Source organism: Bombyx mandarina, chromosome 25 (genome assembly GCF_030267445.1).
Source record: "Bombyx mandarina strain Sakado chromosome 25, ASM3026744v2".
In the NCBI taxonomy this organism is placed as follows: domain Eukaryota; kingdom Metazoa; phylum Arthropoda; class Insecta; order Lepidoptera; family Bombycidae; genus Bombyx; species Bombyx mandarina.
In genome coordinates this window covers 9,965,701-9,980,863 of record NC_143231.1, presented here as the reverse complement: position 1 = coordinate 9,980,863, position 15,163 = coordinate 9,965,701, and the positions used below count along the sequence as shown (strand labels likewise).

The window sequence follows — 15,163 nt, the reverse complement described above, 5'->3', positions numbered from 1 at the left end:
GTTCGGTTTGATATTTAACCTTTTTTTTATTTTATTTTAAATTAAATATATTATTAAAGAAAATAAATCATAGTTATATTTTTATAATATAGTTTATTTGGAAACTTAAGTTTATTAACACATACGAACATACGGACTAAGTATTTTGTTTGACAATTAAAATTATCAATCAAGGGTAAATAAAAATGTATGATAAAATTAATACTTGTAAAAGGTAATTATTTATCTTATAAAAATGAGATCACTTTATCACAGTAAATCATTATGCACCATTATGTGCAAAAAAATATGATACAAAAAAATTAATTCAATAACAAATACATTTTAAAGTTAAATTTCAACAAAAGGTCGGCTGTTTTTATCTCCAACTTTTATAATAAAATGTTCATATTTTTCCTTAAAGACTATCTAACAATAAAAAAAAATGACACATGAATTCGTATCAAAGCGATTTTTTTTTAAATAGACTTGACCGCGTTTTACACATCTACAAATATTAGAAGTATATAAATCGCCAATCAAACAGTATATAATATACAACATAGTCCATCCTATCGATTTTTGATCACTGACAATAAGTCATTGGCACACACATAAGTTTTGACACAAGAAGCATTTACTTACAAATTAACGATCATAGTATCTGACAGGTCTTATTCATTTTCATTCTGAATATAATTTTTAGTTGTCTTATAAAGCTTCGATAACTTACGAATAAAGCCATAGTGCTCCGAAATTGAATCTAATTTGTATTATCTTTATAATGTTTGATTATATTCACTAGATAGATCATAATGATTGAACAGGTGGATATGATGTAAACACACATTTTAATTTGTTGCAATTTTCTAAATACTTAATAATATACATCAATTTGTATAACAGCATGTTGTATTATTACAATATTTATACATTATTGATTATTGTATTATTGAAATATTTTTGTGTATTATGTCTTTATTATTTATTTATATTTCTTTATTATATTTTATATGTTCAAAGTTCATAGTTATCGTAGTTTATTTGAATAATTAATAATGTTATATTTGGAATTAAACTTTTAACGACTAGAAAGAACTTTTGATAAGTAGTATATTCAATACATAAACATAATAAATATATCGACACAATTTCCCCCCCCCCCCCCAATTCGCTGGTAGCCTAGAAGTCTATACCAGCTACGCACTAGCTGATACGTTTTAATACAATGCAGACTTTGACTCGTGTCTCAAGGCGAGTGACGTAAATCCTGGGGTCTGTGATATCTGGTCTAGAGTTGGGTCGTACTAGGTAAATCAGATATTAGGTCCACCTGTTCCTAATCTTAAGAAATACTTAATCCACATAGTCTTCCTAATCACATTCACATCCAATACTTTACTTAGCAAGCAATCTCTATCTGCCTATATTCCTAATCTCAAGTTCCTAGTTCGTTATTAAGATTTGATTAATGTGATCGTTGAATCATTATTTGAAAGATTAGAATTAATCATTTAAGGATTCTGAGATACGTTGCACCGAGTAAGTGAGTAGATAGCGCAGGAACAGGTGGGAACGTATGCTGAACATTCTATTTTACGTTTTAAGAATACAAAGATTAGGTGGAACAGGTGGATTATACACATTGACAAAATGGGATTAGGTGCAGCCTAATCTCGTAAAATACCTAATACTCGGATCTGTTCTAATAAATCCGACTCATCTCTAATCTGATCAACTTTGGACACCAGATATGAGCTGCTCCGCGTAACTATAGCAATCTCACCAACAAACAAATTTCTTTGGCTAGTTCATAATGTTAAAAGATAGATTTTGTAATTTATTATTAAGGAGTAAACTTGACTTAAACGGAAGCTCGTTCGATGATGTCTTGAGTGAGAGACGCCCGCGCTCGCAGACGATAAGGTCGGGTAGGAGCTTCGAGTAAAGCTCCGCTCTCACACTGCTTATTGCCCAAACAGTTGCACGAGCATACCTGAAAGAAAATACTGATTTTAGTGATCTCCTACACTAATATTATAAAGAGGAAAGATTTGTTTGTTTGTACTGAATAGGCTCCGAGACTACCGAACCGATTTGAAAAATTCTTTCACTGTTTGGAGGCTACACTATTCCCGAGTGATTTAAGCTAAATTTTTGAAAAAAATTAGGGATCCTTACTAAAAGTCCAATAATGTAACCCAAGGTGTAATAAAATTATCTAAAGTATTCTTTACATCGCGTGCCCTGCGAAAACTATTGATGATAGAATAAAATAATGTACTACGACTTTGTAGAAGACTTTATTATTTACAAAAAGTGTCGCGATAGCATATGTCTAACTATTGTAGTTATGCCGCAATAAGTGTTCTTATATTAAAAAAAATAAAACAACGTCATATCTCGTTGAATTTTTTGTCAGTGCCGAGCGGAGCCGGAGCGGCTCAAAAATCAAAAATTCACCAAATGTATAGATTACGACCGGACCTCAAACACGGACCCCGTGATGTAGTAATCAAGTTAAGTAAAAACTTGACTTAAAAGGCGGTTAATGCTGATGTCAATTTTAGGTTGAGATTTTGTTTATAGAAATTATTCTAAATAAGTTTGTTTTCAATCAGATTGGCTTGAAGTAAGGCTGGAGGATCTTAGAGAACCTGACAACAAAATAGCTTTGCTCTCAAAGTATGTACGTCACGTTAAGACGAAACCCAAAAAGGCATTTTCAACGCGATTATAACAAAGCAGACTTTTAAAGCATAATTAATTCATTTCGTTATATTATTATTTTTAATGACGATAACGCGAGCTACGAACTTTTTCTATAAAGTTATGAACACACTTTTATCTTCTTGGTGTCTATGTTTATATGTAACAGAATCCTTGAACGTCATTTTTAATGACTTATAATGTCCGATTGACTTGACAATTTGCACACGCATCTAGGACCGACGACAATACAGTATAGTAAGCGGCACGTAAGTTGGCAAGGTTTTGGTGTAGTGGGGGTAATGTCGCGCATAGTGCACATTGCAACAAAAAAATGCTCTTTTATTGCCCGCATATAATTTTATTTTATTTTATTAAATATTTTAATTGCCATAATTTATTTTTAAGCCTGTGTGTTTAGAAGAAAGTTAAAAAAAAAAGAGGATTCGTGAAGTGTATTAGGTGTTATAAATAAAATACAATTAAAAGTTAAGAAGTTTATTTTAAAACATATACTTAATATTAAAAATTATGTGTCACCGTCGTCACTATCATTTTCTAATAGTGCTACCCCTTGGATTAAATTTATGGTAGCACCTGAGCTGGTGGAAGGAGTTTGCTCCTCTCATCGTCGAGATAACGAAGAGTCGCTGTCGTCACTGGCGTAAATAATAAAACGTTTAGTGACTGATAGGTATATGGTCATTGGTATTTGGTCCTGGCATTGCAAACAAACTTAAAACAATAACACTCGTAACAAAAACTCAATATAAACAAAGGGTTTCTACAACTTATTAGGCGCATGTGTAACCGGGAGCGAACGGAACGTGGACGCGGTGCGGGAGGGGAGGGTCGACCGACTCACCAATCGCGCGCTCGAAACGGTGCTACGTCTTTCCCCGCGTCCCGCTTGACAACCAAAGAGACCTAAAAAACGACTTCTGCGCATCTAGCGACTCTTGCCAAGTTAGGTGCCGGGGACTATAATTGTATAACATTGCTCTAATAATATCCGAACCGGTACCAAACAGGACTAAAAGAAAATATATTATTACGCATAAAATTAAATATAAACGTGTTTTTTTTACTTTTATAGACTAGATGTGGACAACAAGGTCCCAAAGTCCACTAGATGTTATGTAGTTCAATTAATACGCTTTTATTAGCTTCAGACGTATGTACGTTAGTATTTAACGGAATCTTTGAACATGATTTTGACCCCCTTCAAAACGTCGGATTAACTCGAAACTTATTAAAGACCAATGACAATTCAATAATAAATAAAATGAAAAAAAAAAAACAAAATTGAATATCAGCTAAACAATAAAAATTAGGTAATCATAGTTTCAGAAAACTAACAAAATACGCTTTTATAGAAATCCAACTAAGAAATAGAAATTAAATTAGAATTAAAAATAGTGTAAGAAAAAATGATTTTATAGTAGAAAAAGCGTGGTGTGCATGGTATCAGTAGTTATAAATAGTTTATGAACAGATAATATGAGTAGAAGGGTTATTTTTATAATATCTTGAAAAGCACCCCATGCTTTTTTAATATAACATTATTTTTTCATACACTCACTATTTTTAATTCTTTATTTTCTATTTTTTAGTTGGATTTTCTATAAAAGCGTATTTTGTAGGTTTTTTTAAACTATTATTTATTTTACATCGAAATCTATGACAGACTAATACTGATCATAAACAGAATGCCCTTGAAACACATTATTAAACTATAGACTATAGCGTAAACAACTGTACCTATCGAGCATATCCTGATATAATATAATCCACCTAATTTGTTATTGAGTACTTTTCTGAGGGCCGATCCCGGCGGCATTGCGATGCCGGGCCGACCCGTGACAGGAGTGGAGCGAGCCCCGAACTTCCCGTCATTTTACAAAAATCAGTTTAATATACTGGTCCCGCAATGCGGGAACTTCCAGATATTAAGCTGAAAAGAACAGATACTACACTTTGATCTTAGCCAATAGGCCGAGAAGCGATACGTGTACAAAAGCATTCGGGAAAGGTCATTCGAACGCGGCGCATCTCGTCATCGCGAGTTAGGAATTGAAAAGAAAACGAACAGCGACATCTAGCGGTACACTTCGTAAATAGTATTAATATGGACATTTCGCATAAATTTTGGTTCATTTCATTATTATTGGTTTTATAATATAATAGGCCTTAACGAAAGAAGTGTTCATTAAGGCACTTTAAATATTAAGATTCATTTAGTTACTCTCCTGCTGATAAAGCTTTATATAAATGGATAGGTTCTAAAAAAATGATACGAAATTTAGTTTGGGGCTAAGCTAATTGAAAGTTTGCGAGAGGAAATCTTTATTTTTTGATATTTCGAAAATATAACAGATTGAGTATTCGAATCTCGTAGGTAAGTACCAATTTTTCTAATGAAATATTATGTACATATTTAACAAATATTTACGATTGATCTTCACGGTGAAGGAATAACATCGTGTAATAAAAATCAAACCCCTAAAAATTATAATTTCCGTAATTACTGGTCGTCTGGACGTCTTGTGAGTCCGTACGGGTAGGTACCACCACCCTTCCTTTTTCGGCCGTGAAGCAGTAATGCGTTCCAGTTTGAAGGGTGGGGCAGCCGTTGTACTATACTGAGATTTTAGAACTCATATCTCAAAGTGGGAGACGGCATTAACGTTGTAGATGTCTATGGGCTCCGATAACCACTTAACACCAGGTGGGTCATGAGCTCGTCCACAAGAAGCATATACTAGTTCGAGTTTAATTAGAAAAACGGTAGCTATCTTCGGGATTTGAACATCATTATGCACTACTCGATAGGACATACACCGGTCTTCATATTTTTTATAGGCCAACACGGAATAATATATATTTAAAAAAAATACTGAAGAAAATTCGAGGTACATACAATACAACCGGTCGCGCAAATCACTTCCTCGAAATTTGATACCATCATGCGCACACACACACCCTCTTATATAATAAAAAAAAGAAAAGAAATTGACATAGTATGACGGCTTTTTCACTATGTGACCTTTTCTATCAATCAACTTCTAACGTAAGACCCATTAAGTAGCTTCGTTGCAAAAAAAACCCAGCAGGGCATGGCGGCAGGAAAGTTGGATGATACGGTGTAATGTTTTTTTTTATGCCCTTGTAGGCAGATGATCTAGAGGCCGCAGCCAGACTCGTTGGTCCGATCAGATCCGCACCGCTTTGGACAGTACAGTGTACAGCGCGCTGCATGACGCCGTGGACAGGGAAAAGTGGAAAAAGATCTTAAGATTGAAGCTCATGGGTGATGGTGGTCACGACCCTTAGACATGAGGAACACGACTCGAGGAGGAGGAGGCAGACGAGCATACGGTCCACCTGATGGTGAGTGGTTACCGTCGCCCACGGACTTCAGCAATCCCAGGGGCAGAGCCAAGCCGCTGCCTACCGCATAATACTCTCCACAAGCCACTTTTAAAGAAGGACATGTCCTAGCGCTCGGGAAACACCGTGGAGAGGAGCTCATTCCATAGCCGGATGGTACGTGGCAAAAAAGACCTCTGGAAACGCACTGTCGATGAACGCAGCGGTTCCAGATGATATGGATGAACTCTGCTCCGATGGCGAGGGGTGCCTTCGTTTCGAGTGTTCTGGAGTGCTTGAAAGCCAAAGTGGGTTTATCCTCAAATTGATAACTTACAGACGCCTGGTCGTCGTGTGAACGCTGTCGGGCCGCAATGCCGTGTCCCTCTATCGGTAGCAATGTTCTAGAACCTTCTTTGTCTTCGTCTCGAGCGTTCTCTTCGGCTTGCCTGTTCAATTAAATTAAATCAACTTTAGCCATCAAACTGCTGATCCAATCACATTTTGAGAGCCGCAATAGATTGCTTAGTTTACTGCATTTTTTTAAAGACAACCATAATACTTATCGGATATTAATGTAACTATTTAAACTAATTATCCCAGAAATTACTATTATTGCGTCACTATATTCCACTAGATCAATTAAGCTAATATTAAGCTGTTTGATAATCACATTATAGCACATTACCTCAACATACACGTATTTTCGTCGATGTTTAGTTTTTTTTTTCTAACTACCTACATAGTGTATATTTAAGTTAATCAAAGAAAAAAAAACCATTGAACGTAACATAAAATGGTAAGGGTGAATTTCATGTCTATTACGGCGACGGTAACAATGCTATGGGTATAACATATAACATAACAACCGAACTATAACATATACACAGTACATACAACCCTTTGCCACAAGTGACATTATGTCTTGTGATCGGTATTAAAAACTGTCAAATGTAAATAGTCAAAAACTTTGAAAAGTAGAAGTAAGGAGGATAGCCTTTTATGTGTATTATCTATGGCCTTGTATAGGGGACAAGTTGAAAAATTGACCACCTGTAAAAAGCAAGTTATTGTAGGAAGATTCACCGAAATATGTTAGCGCTAGTGCAGGAAGTGGAAATTATGTGAATATAGCAATTTTAAACAGAGTGAAGTGCGCTGGTTTGAATAATTTAATATATATTTTTCGTGACTTGTGTTGTTTACGAAATAGCAGTATTTTAAATCTTAGCTATATAATTTATTAGTATATATGTAGGAAGTGTTTCTTTCCTTCCTAATCAAGTTTTCTTTTCTTTTTTTTTCCTATTTCAGCTATTTCAGCTTCGCCCTAACATGTAGGTGAGCTCACGAGGCTCAAGCCGGAGTGTTGCTGACACTGACCCTAGCAAGAGCCGTGCTTCGCAGAATCTACCACCGGATCGGAAACGCGACCCACTGAGAAGATCCGGCGAGAAACTCAGTGGGCTTAATTAAGTAACCTACTCTAATAGTTTATGGCGCTGTTTTTTAAATCTTACCGCTTGATGGCGCCACCTTAATTGGCTCCCTTTTAGCGAACACTTTTTAACACACTGAGTTGATACTCCTTACCTCTATTCTCCATATCAAAAAAAAATTGAGATGGAATGAGGGATGGGATACTTTTTTTTTCTTTTTTTTATTGCTTTGATGGGTGGACGAGCTCAGAGCCCACCTGGTGTTAAGTGGTTACTGGAGCCCATAGACATCTATAACGTAAATGCGCCACCCACCTTGAGATATAAGTTCTAAGATCTCAGTATAGTTATAGTTTAGATTGTTTTGTTATTTTCTGGTGGCCTGTTCCCGGTCCTAAGCCCGGATGACAAAAGAGGTGTGTTGAGTTGAAATTCGACCTTTCCACTGTAAAACAGTCAATGTCGAATGTCTGGCGGCGGTTAATTAGCCGGACCCAAATATGGCTTCAGCGGAAGAACTAAATCTCTTACAAAAGCACTGCTGTGGAAAAAAGCGGGACCCTATCAGGTGTGTTTTCCCAAGAAAGTCTCATGAGACCACGACCATCAGCATTGAGGATTATCGATGCAAGGAGGAGGTGGCCTTCAATTTAAGAGGGTAATAAGTTAATAGCCCAAAAAAATCGATTAGGGCCCGCTGTGACTTTAACCGAGTCACGTGCAGCCGTAACTCTTGCCTTTCCATACAAACCATTGGTAGTCGTCCTGTTTCGGCTTCGATAACGGTTCCAATACAGGCAGGGTACTTACATGGTCATGAATCTGAGAACGAGTAAGTTGATGCTGGCAGCGACAACGGCCAGCCCGAACAATATGAAGACGAGACTCAAGGCCACATATCCGGGTTTACTGGTCAAGGCTTGATCGTTCTGCGAAAACATAGTTAAATATATGTATATATAGATATATAAGTATAGATGCAGGTTAAAAGTATTATTGGTAAACGATTTAGGTAAAACATTATTATTTATTTAAAATTTGATAAAAAATATAATCTGTTTTTACTTTATTTTTTATTGTTTTTGTTTGTTGTTAATGGATTCGCTCGCGCATTTCTAGGGCTGAGCAGCTATTTGGTTTAAGCGACATTTTTGCAACTTTACAGGAGAGCCATTTGAAGTTTACAATTTGGGTAAAATATCATAACCAAAAAACTTCATCTATTTGACTGGAGTAAACTTCATTAAACGCGTTCAATTAAAAACATCGAATTCTTAGTGCTAATATCAAATATAACGATCCTTTAATTAGAAATGTAAGTGCGTATTAAGCGAAATGTCGCTTAAACCAAAAGCGTTTCACCCCGCGATATGTACATGTATAGGTACTGCGGAGCGTATTTTGATCTTTAGCAGTCATTTATTGATGTTTAAATTTCTTTTCACACTAGGGCTTAAGTAATTGTAAATTATTCCAATGCCGTAGATTGGGGACGAATTGGTACCCTTTCCAAATCCAACACAAATTTTCAATGGTTTTTCTTAGGATAATACTTTTATAACCAATAAAATTGAGATTCAAATGGTTCCGGAGGCTTAAATTTTTATACACGATGCGTTATTATTCATAGTTCATTATAATATACACAAAAAATGAAAAAACTAGCTTGACCCAATTCGCTTGGCTTTGGGGTGAATAAGGTTACGTACGGGGACAATCGTTTTTCGATAGGGCTGACACTATTTAGTTGTTAGGTAGGTATCTATTCTAACTTTAGGTAATTAACTTTTTAATATCTTTAATGAGTTACAAAACTTCGATGACTAAATTAAACTATTTAATATTCTTAAACGCTAAATAAGTCATTTTCAGTTCAATAAAATTAAATCTATCAACTCAACAAAAGTATTGTGACATCCCAGATATGTCCCTATTCTAAATCTAGTCTCTATTCCCCCAATCTACTGTACGTAGGTAATTCCTCACTTGCAGAGCGACGTAGTCTCCGAAGCCGATGGTGGTCAGCGTAACGAAGCAGTAATAGAAACTATCGAAGTAGCTCCAACCTTCGTACCGCGAGAATACAGCGGCACCTAAACGAGACATGTATAAACAACTTTATTCATACTTTCTGTGCTTTTTTATTGCTTAGATGGGTGGGCGAGCTCACAGCCCACCTGATGTTTAGTGGTTACTGGAGCCCATAGACATCCACGACGTAAATGCGCCATCCACCTTGAGATATAAGTTCTAAGGCCTCAAGTATACAACGGCTGCGCAACCCTTCAAACCAAACGCAATTACTGCTTCACGGCAGAAACAGGCAGGGTGGTGGTATTTACGCGCGCGGTCTCACAAGAGGTCCCACCACCAGGAAAAAGCGAGCAAGCTTCAGAAAAAACGATTAACTTCTCAAATTATTACGACATATGAAGTCATTTTTGTGCATACGTAAATTGAATGGATTTTTTACTACCCACAGATAAGGAATACCTGCCTGTAGTTATTATGATTGATGAGAGCATTCCAGTAGCAAACATCAGATTCATTTCGGTTGCTTCAGTGGTATTACAACGCAGATAACATTTCGCTCTACGAATCACAACAGAAGCGAACTTATTTAACCGTTCCCCGATACTCTGGAACATCACCAGCCCTAGGGGTATGCCCACCTGTGAAGGAAGAAACAAACGAATATCAGTTCAGAATATTATTTGTTATTTTTATCATGTAATAAAAGGTTGACTTCTACAGTAAAGGAATAACAAGGTCCTGCGATAAAGCAATTGTAGTAAAATAAAATTGATTCCTAATTGAACCTAATTCCAATAGGTTTTTTTTTATTTATTGCTTAGAATGCTTAGATGGATGGACCAGCTCACAGCCCACATTAGAAAAATTGGTACCCGCATGCGGGATTTGAACACCGGTGCATCGCTTCATACGAATGCACCGGACGTCTTATCCTTTAGGCCACGACGACTTAAATGAACAAAGTTTAACAAAGTGGAGAATTAACAAGAATTAACACAGTGGAGCTGCAATAATAACAATGCCGCCAACACCACAGTCGTGTCACTGTCGTGCGCAAGACAGTGGCTAAATTCTGGTCACACCACAGTGGTGTCAAACGAATATTTTTTTACGAAACATGCAGACAGAAAAGTGATAATATGTAATTACAGCTTTTTCTTAAATTGTTAGAATACGGGCGATCAAATAAGTAATCAGTATATAAGTAACAAGGATTTGTGATATAATTAAGCCTACTGAGTTTCTCGCCGGATCTTCTCAAAGGGTCATGTTTCCGATCCGGTGGTAAATTCTGTGAAGCACTGCTCTTGCTAGGGCCAGTATTAGCAACACTCCCAGTTAGAGCCCCGTGAGCTCACCTACATGTCAAGGAGAAGCTGAAATAGCCTCTCAAGGCTATCAGCATAGGTAGGGAGAAAAATAATAATTTAAAATAATTTTAAGGGCAGCAACTTAGCTGTGCCCTTGGCATTTCTTTTGTCTATAAGCACCAACGACAATTCACCATCAGGCAATAAAAAAACCTAAAGATTTGCATTTTAGCTCTCATAAATCTATAATTGTTTACTACAGCCCATAGCTACTAAATTATAAATATTCCTTTTAGTCTGTGTGGTTAGTGATTCTGACTATTATACCAAACAGTTTAGGTTCACATGGTTGCAGTCACTATCTATGTCAAAAATATGTTGGGCTGTAATTGATCTTGTCTTGCATGTTACCCTTACATTAAAAAAGAGTACTAGATGATAAAATTGAATGTTGTTTTGAGATGAGATCAAAATATCAATTGAAGCTCATCTTTAAAAGAACCAACTGTTAATTAGCATTCATTTATATTGGAAAAATGTTTAAACTTTATATCTGAAATCTTACCATGGCATAGGCCATACAAAAAGCCTTTCCTCCTACAGTAACAGGTGTGGAATGTCCATAGCCAATCATAGCTAAAACGACAGTGGCAAAATAGAATGCTCCTGCGAACTTCCACTGTGGACCAGCTTTGTGGGGCTTATTTTCTATCAATACTATTTCTATCACATGGTAGTCTTCAGCACTTATATTATATTTGCGTAATAAGCCATTTTTCATGTCTGGAATGGCATACAAAAAATTATAGCAGAAACATGTCATTGAAATAAAGAAAACTGAAATACATACATACATTGTTACTATTAGTGCAATATTGACTGGCCTCACACTGTGTGCTCCAAAATATTACAACTTGATGAGTAGAATAATCATTCTAATGGTATTCTTTGACCTCATTTTTCAAGGTGGGAAGCAGTTTTTTTGTGTCTATGGGTTCCAGTGACAAACACAATTGGCGATTTAACAATCAACCAAACAACCTGGCATACTATCTTCTGCAAAGAAGTTGCAAACTATACATCAAGCCGTACTTAACTCTTAAAGTGGATAAAAAAATTTAAAATATAAATATTGATCTTTGTTTATAGACTTCACAATTGCACAATTTACTTTTAAATCCAGTCTTTTGCATCAGCTTATCTGCTTGTAATGTATAAATTGATTGCAGATTAATGACTGAGAAATAAAAGTTATCATTATTATATGTTTTAAACATGTTATTTTTAATAATAAATTAACATTTCAAATGCCAGTAACAAAACAAAAGAGAAAAATGTAATGCATTAAGTAAATCTAAATCTCACGGTGTCCGTTTCTAATCCTATTCCAATCATTGGACTTAAAATAACATACCTACTTAAATGGGTGAGTGTAGGATTTTACCTGACAGCACCTCTAATCTTTTACTTTCGGTGTCTGACTCCAATGCATCAAAGACCGCTGCTCCGATGAGAAGATACGTAAAAGTGCAAACCACAAGTGACAATGTTCGCACATTCTGCCGCTTCATGCTACAAAAAAAAATGTTTACATTTTATATTATTTACTGGTGGTAGGACCTCTTGTGAGTCCGCGCGGGTGGGTACCACCACCCTGCCTATTTCTGCCGTGAAGCAGTAATGCGTTTCGGTTTGAAGGGTGGGGCAGCCGTTGTAACTATATGTGAGACCTTAGAACTTATATCTCAAGGTGGGTGGCGCATTTGCGTTGTGGATGTCTATGGGCTCCAGTAGCTGCTTCACACCAGGTGGGCTGTGAGCTCGTCCACCCAGCTAAGCAATAAAAAAAAAATATATATAGTGCAGGGATATGTATGTAAGTGCATTATAATCAAGATGTTTTTCTTGCCTGTTTAAAGTATTTATGGCATTTTTAAATCTTATCGTATATTTGTTACAAATATGCCTATTTTGTAATTAACTTGAAATAGGTCTGATATCTATATTAATATAAAACCACTGTAGATTTATATATTAATTAATATATAAATCTAGTGGTTTTTACGGATGTTCCGTTATAACTACTGAACCATGCGTCCGATTGACTTGAAACTTGGTGTCCATGTAGAAAATACATGTACTTAATGGATAGGCTAATATTTTTAAGAGTTTTAGACTCCCTAATAATAATGACAATAAATAATAATGTTAATTTTAAATGAACGATAGAGTTGTTGATACCATAAATAAACAGTGCCTACTCATAAACAACATTAAATTAATGTAAGCCAATTAGCTTTAAAAAAGTACTGATCAGATCACAAACTTGCCTCTTAATTTAAAATTACTCGTAAAGTGGTCTCAACTAATATTGTGTTTATTCTATGGTCCCACCTATCAGTGTGACCAGATTTTATTTGACGAATCTACTGCTTGTGGAGGTTAAAATCTACTAAATTCTACCAAAAGAGAACGAGAAATACTCAAAATCTATTATACTTTTTTTGCTGTCGTGTTACAATGTAAAAACATGAATCTTCTTGATTAAATAATAAAATAATAAAAAGAAACCACAATTTATTAAAGAGACCAATGTTCTTTTATTTAAATTAAATTCTTAATAAAAATATAATTAAAAAATAAAAATAATAAAATGAAACTTTAACTTATAATTCTTCTCTTTATGTTGGGTAACATTTTCATAAAGTTGTTTTGAGTCCATTATGCCAAAAAAGTACTAGAATAACTGAAAGCGTGAATTCTACTAAAATATACAAAATAATTTTTACATACTAAATTCTGTTGCCAGTACCTCAAAATCTACCAAAAAAGTAGAAATCTACTGAATCTGGTCACGCTGCCATCCATGCACTTTTTTTTATTTTTAGTGATATGTGACCAGGTAACTAAGACTTTTAGGTCAAGTCTAATTTTAATTTTAATGTAACCTTTTTTGTATGAAAAATGATATAATGAAATGAAATGAGATTGTTGGAGTTTGAATATAAATGTAATGGCAGCAACACTTGACACATGATTACAGATTTCGAATATTATAATTATTTTAAATGTTTAAAAAACAGATGATTGTCTTTTCGTAAGAAAAAGTCAGGACTTCTCATCTAGACACGGTCAAAGAAACATGTAAGAGTTTCATAAAAATATAAAGATAATAATTTTATAATGGTGTAACAGTGTTCAAACGATCTGCAATATAATTATAATGAAGCAATGTGTTTAAATAGCTCCTCATCACCTACAGAACCCAATCCCCTCAAAATTTCACCGTCCAACAGAGATGATATGAAATGAAATTTAATCTCAGTAAAATGGTGGTCATTTACTGAGACTTTTTCAGTTGATTTTTTGGAGTATCCAAATTGTAGAAACATCGATTTCATTTTCTTATCAGCTTTAAATAAAATAATTTTTGTGATTTTGTAGTGCTTACAATTTTTTTCGTCCTTTTTCATTTCTCTATCTTATTCTAATAAATAATTTTCATCCTGTATATCAATGACATGCTGTCTATGGATGGCATGCATTGCTATGCGGATGACAGCACGGGGGATGCGCGATATATCGGCCATCAGAGTCTTTCTCGGAGCGTGGTGCAAGAGAGACGATCTAAACTTGTGTCTGAAGTGGAGAACTCTCTGGGGCGAGTCTCCGAGTGGAGTGAATCGAACTTAGTTCAATTCAACCCGTTGAAGACACAGGTTTGCGCGTTCACTGCGAAGAAGGACCCCTTTGTCATGGCGCCGCAATTCCAAGGAGTATCCCTGCAACCTTCCGCGAGTATCGGGTTACTTGGGGTCGACATTTCGAGTGATGTCCAATTTCGGAGTCATTTGGAACGCAAATCAAGTTGGTGTCAAAAATGCTGGGAGTCCTCAACAGAGCGAAGCGGTATTTCACGCCTGGACAAAGACTTTTGCTTAATAAAGCGCAAATCCGGCCTCACGTGGAGTACTGCTCCCACCTCTGGGCCGGGGCTCCCAAATACCAGCTTCTTCCATTTGACTCCATACAGAGGGCCGTTCGAATCGTCGATAATCCCATTCTCATGGATCGTTTGGAACCTTTGGGTCTGCGGAGGGACTTCGGTTCCCTCTGTATTTTGTACCGTATGTTCCATGGGAAGTGCTCTGAGGAATTGTTCGAGATGATACCGGCATCTCGTTTTTACCATCGCACTGCCCGCCACCGGAGTAGAGTTCATCCATACTACCTGGAGCCCCTGCGGTCATCGACAGTGCGTTTCCAGAGGTCTTTTTTGCCACGTACCATCCGGCTACGGAATGAGCTCCCCTCCATGGTGTT

At 36.0% G+C, this 15,163-nt stretch overlaps 1 protein-coding gene and 1 non-coding gene across 3 annotated transcripts; both read right to left on the bottom strand.

Annotated features, from left to right (window-relative positions):
• Window positions 1–1,140: 1,140 nt before the first annotated feature.
• LOC114246436 (potassium channel subfamily K member 9) lies at window positions 1,141–13,249 on the bottom strand. 2 transcript variants are annotated; one of them, XM_089738384.1, is made up of 8 exons: window positions 13,171–13,249; window positions 12,285–12,412; window positions 11,406–11,623; window positions 9,994–10,168; window positions 9,483–9,589; window positions 8,307–8,425; window positions 6,395–6,506; window positions 1,141–1,975 (listed from the first exon to the last, which is right to left on the bottom strand). In XM_089738384.1, exons 2-8 carry the CDS (start codon window positions 12,409–12,411, stop codon window positions 1,844–1,846), a joined length of 990 nt encoding a protein of 329 aa, XP_089594510.1. In that variant the 5' UTR covers window position 12,412; window positions 13,171–13,249; the 3' UTR covers window positions 1,141–1,843. The 2 variants fall into 2 exon arrangements, with proteins under 2 accessions (XP_089594510.1, XP_089594511.1); XM_089738385.1 differs by having other exon boundaries at window positions 13,082–13,182.
• Window positions 4,503–4,695, bottom strand: LOC114246472 (U2 spliceosomal RNA). Its single transcript, XR_003624831.2, has one exon. It is a non-coding gene; the product is annotated as a U2 spliceosomal RNA (small nuclear RNA).
• Window positions 13,250–15,163: the final 1,914 nt, after the last annotated feature.

Excerpts from the sequence above, each read along its gene's own strand:
- LOC114246436 (XM_089738384.1), bottom strand. The coding sequence starts at position 12,411 with ATGAAGCGGCAGAATGTGCGAACATTGTCACTTGTGGTTTGCACTTTT. Across the intron at positions 11,624-12,284 it reads AAGATTAGAGGTGCTGTCAG|ACATGAAAAATGGCTTATTA; the intron begins GTAAAATCCTAC and ends ATGCCATTCCAG. Across the intron at positions 1,976-6,394 it reads CACACGACGACCAGGCGTCT|GTATGCTCGTGCAACTGTTT; the intron begins GTAAGTTATCAA and ends ATTTTCTTTCAG.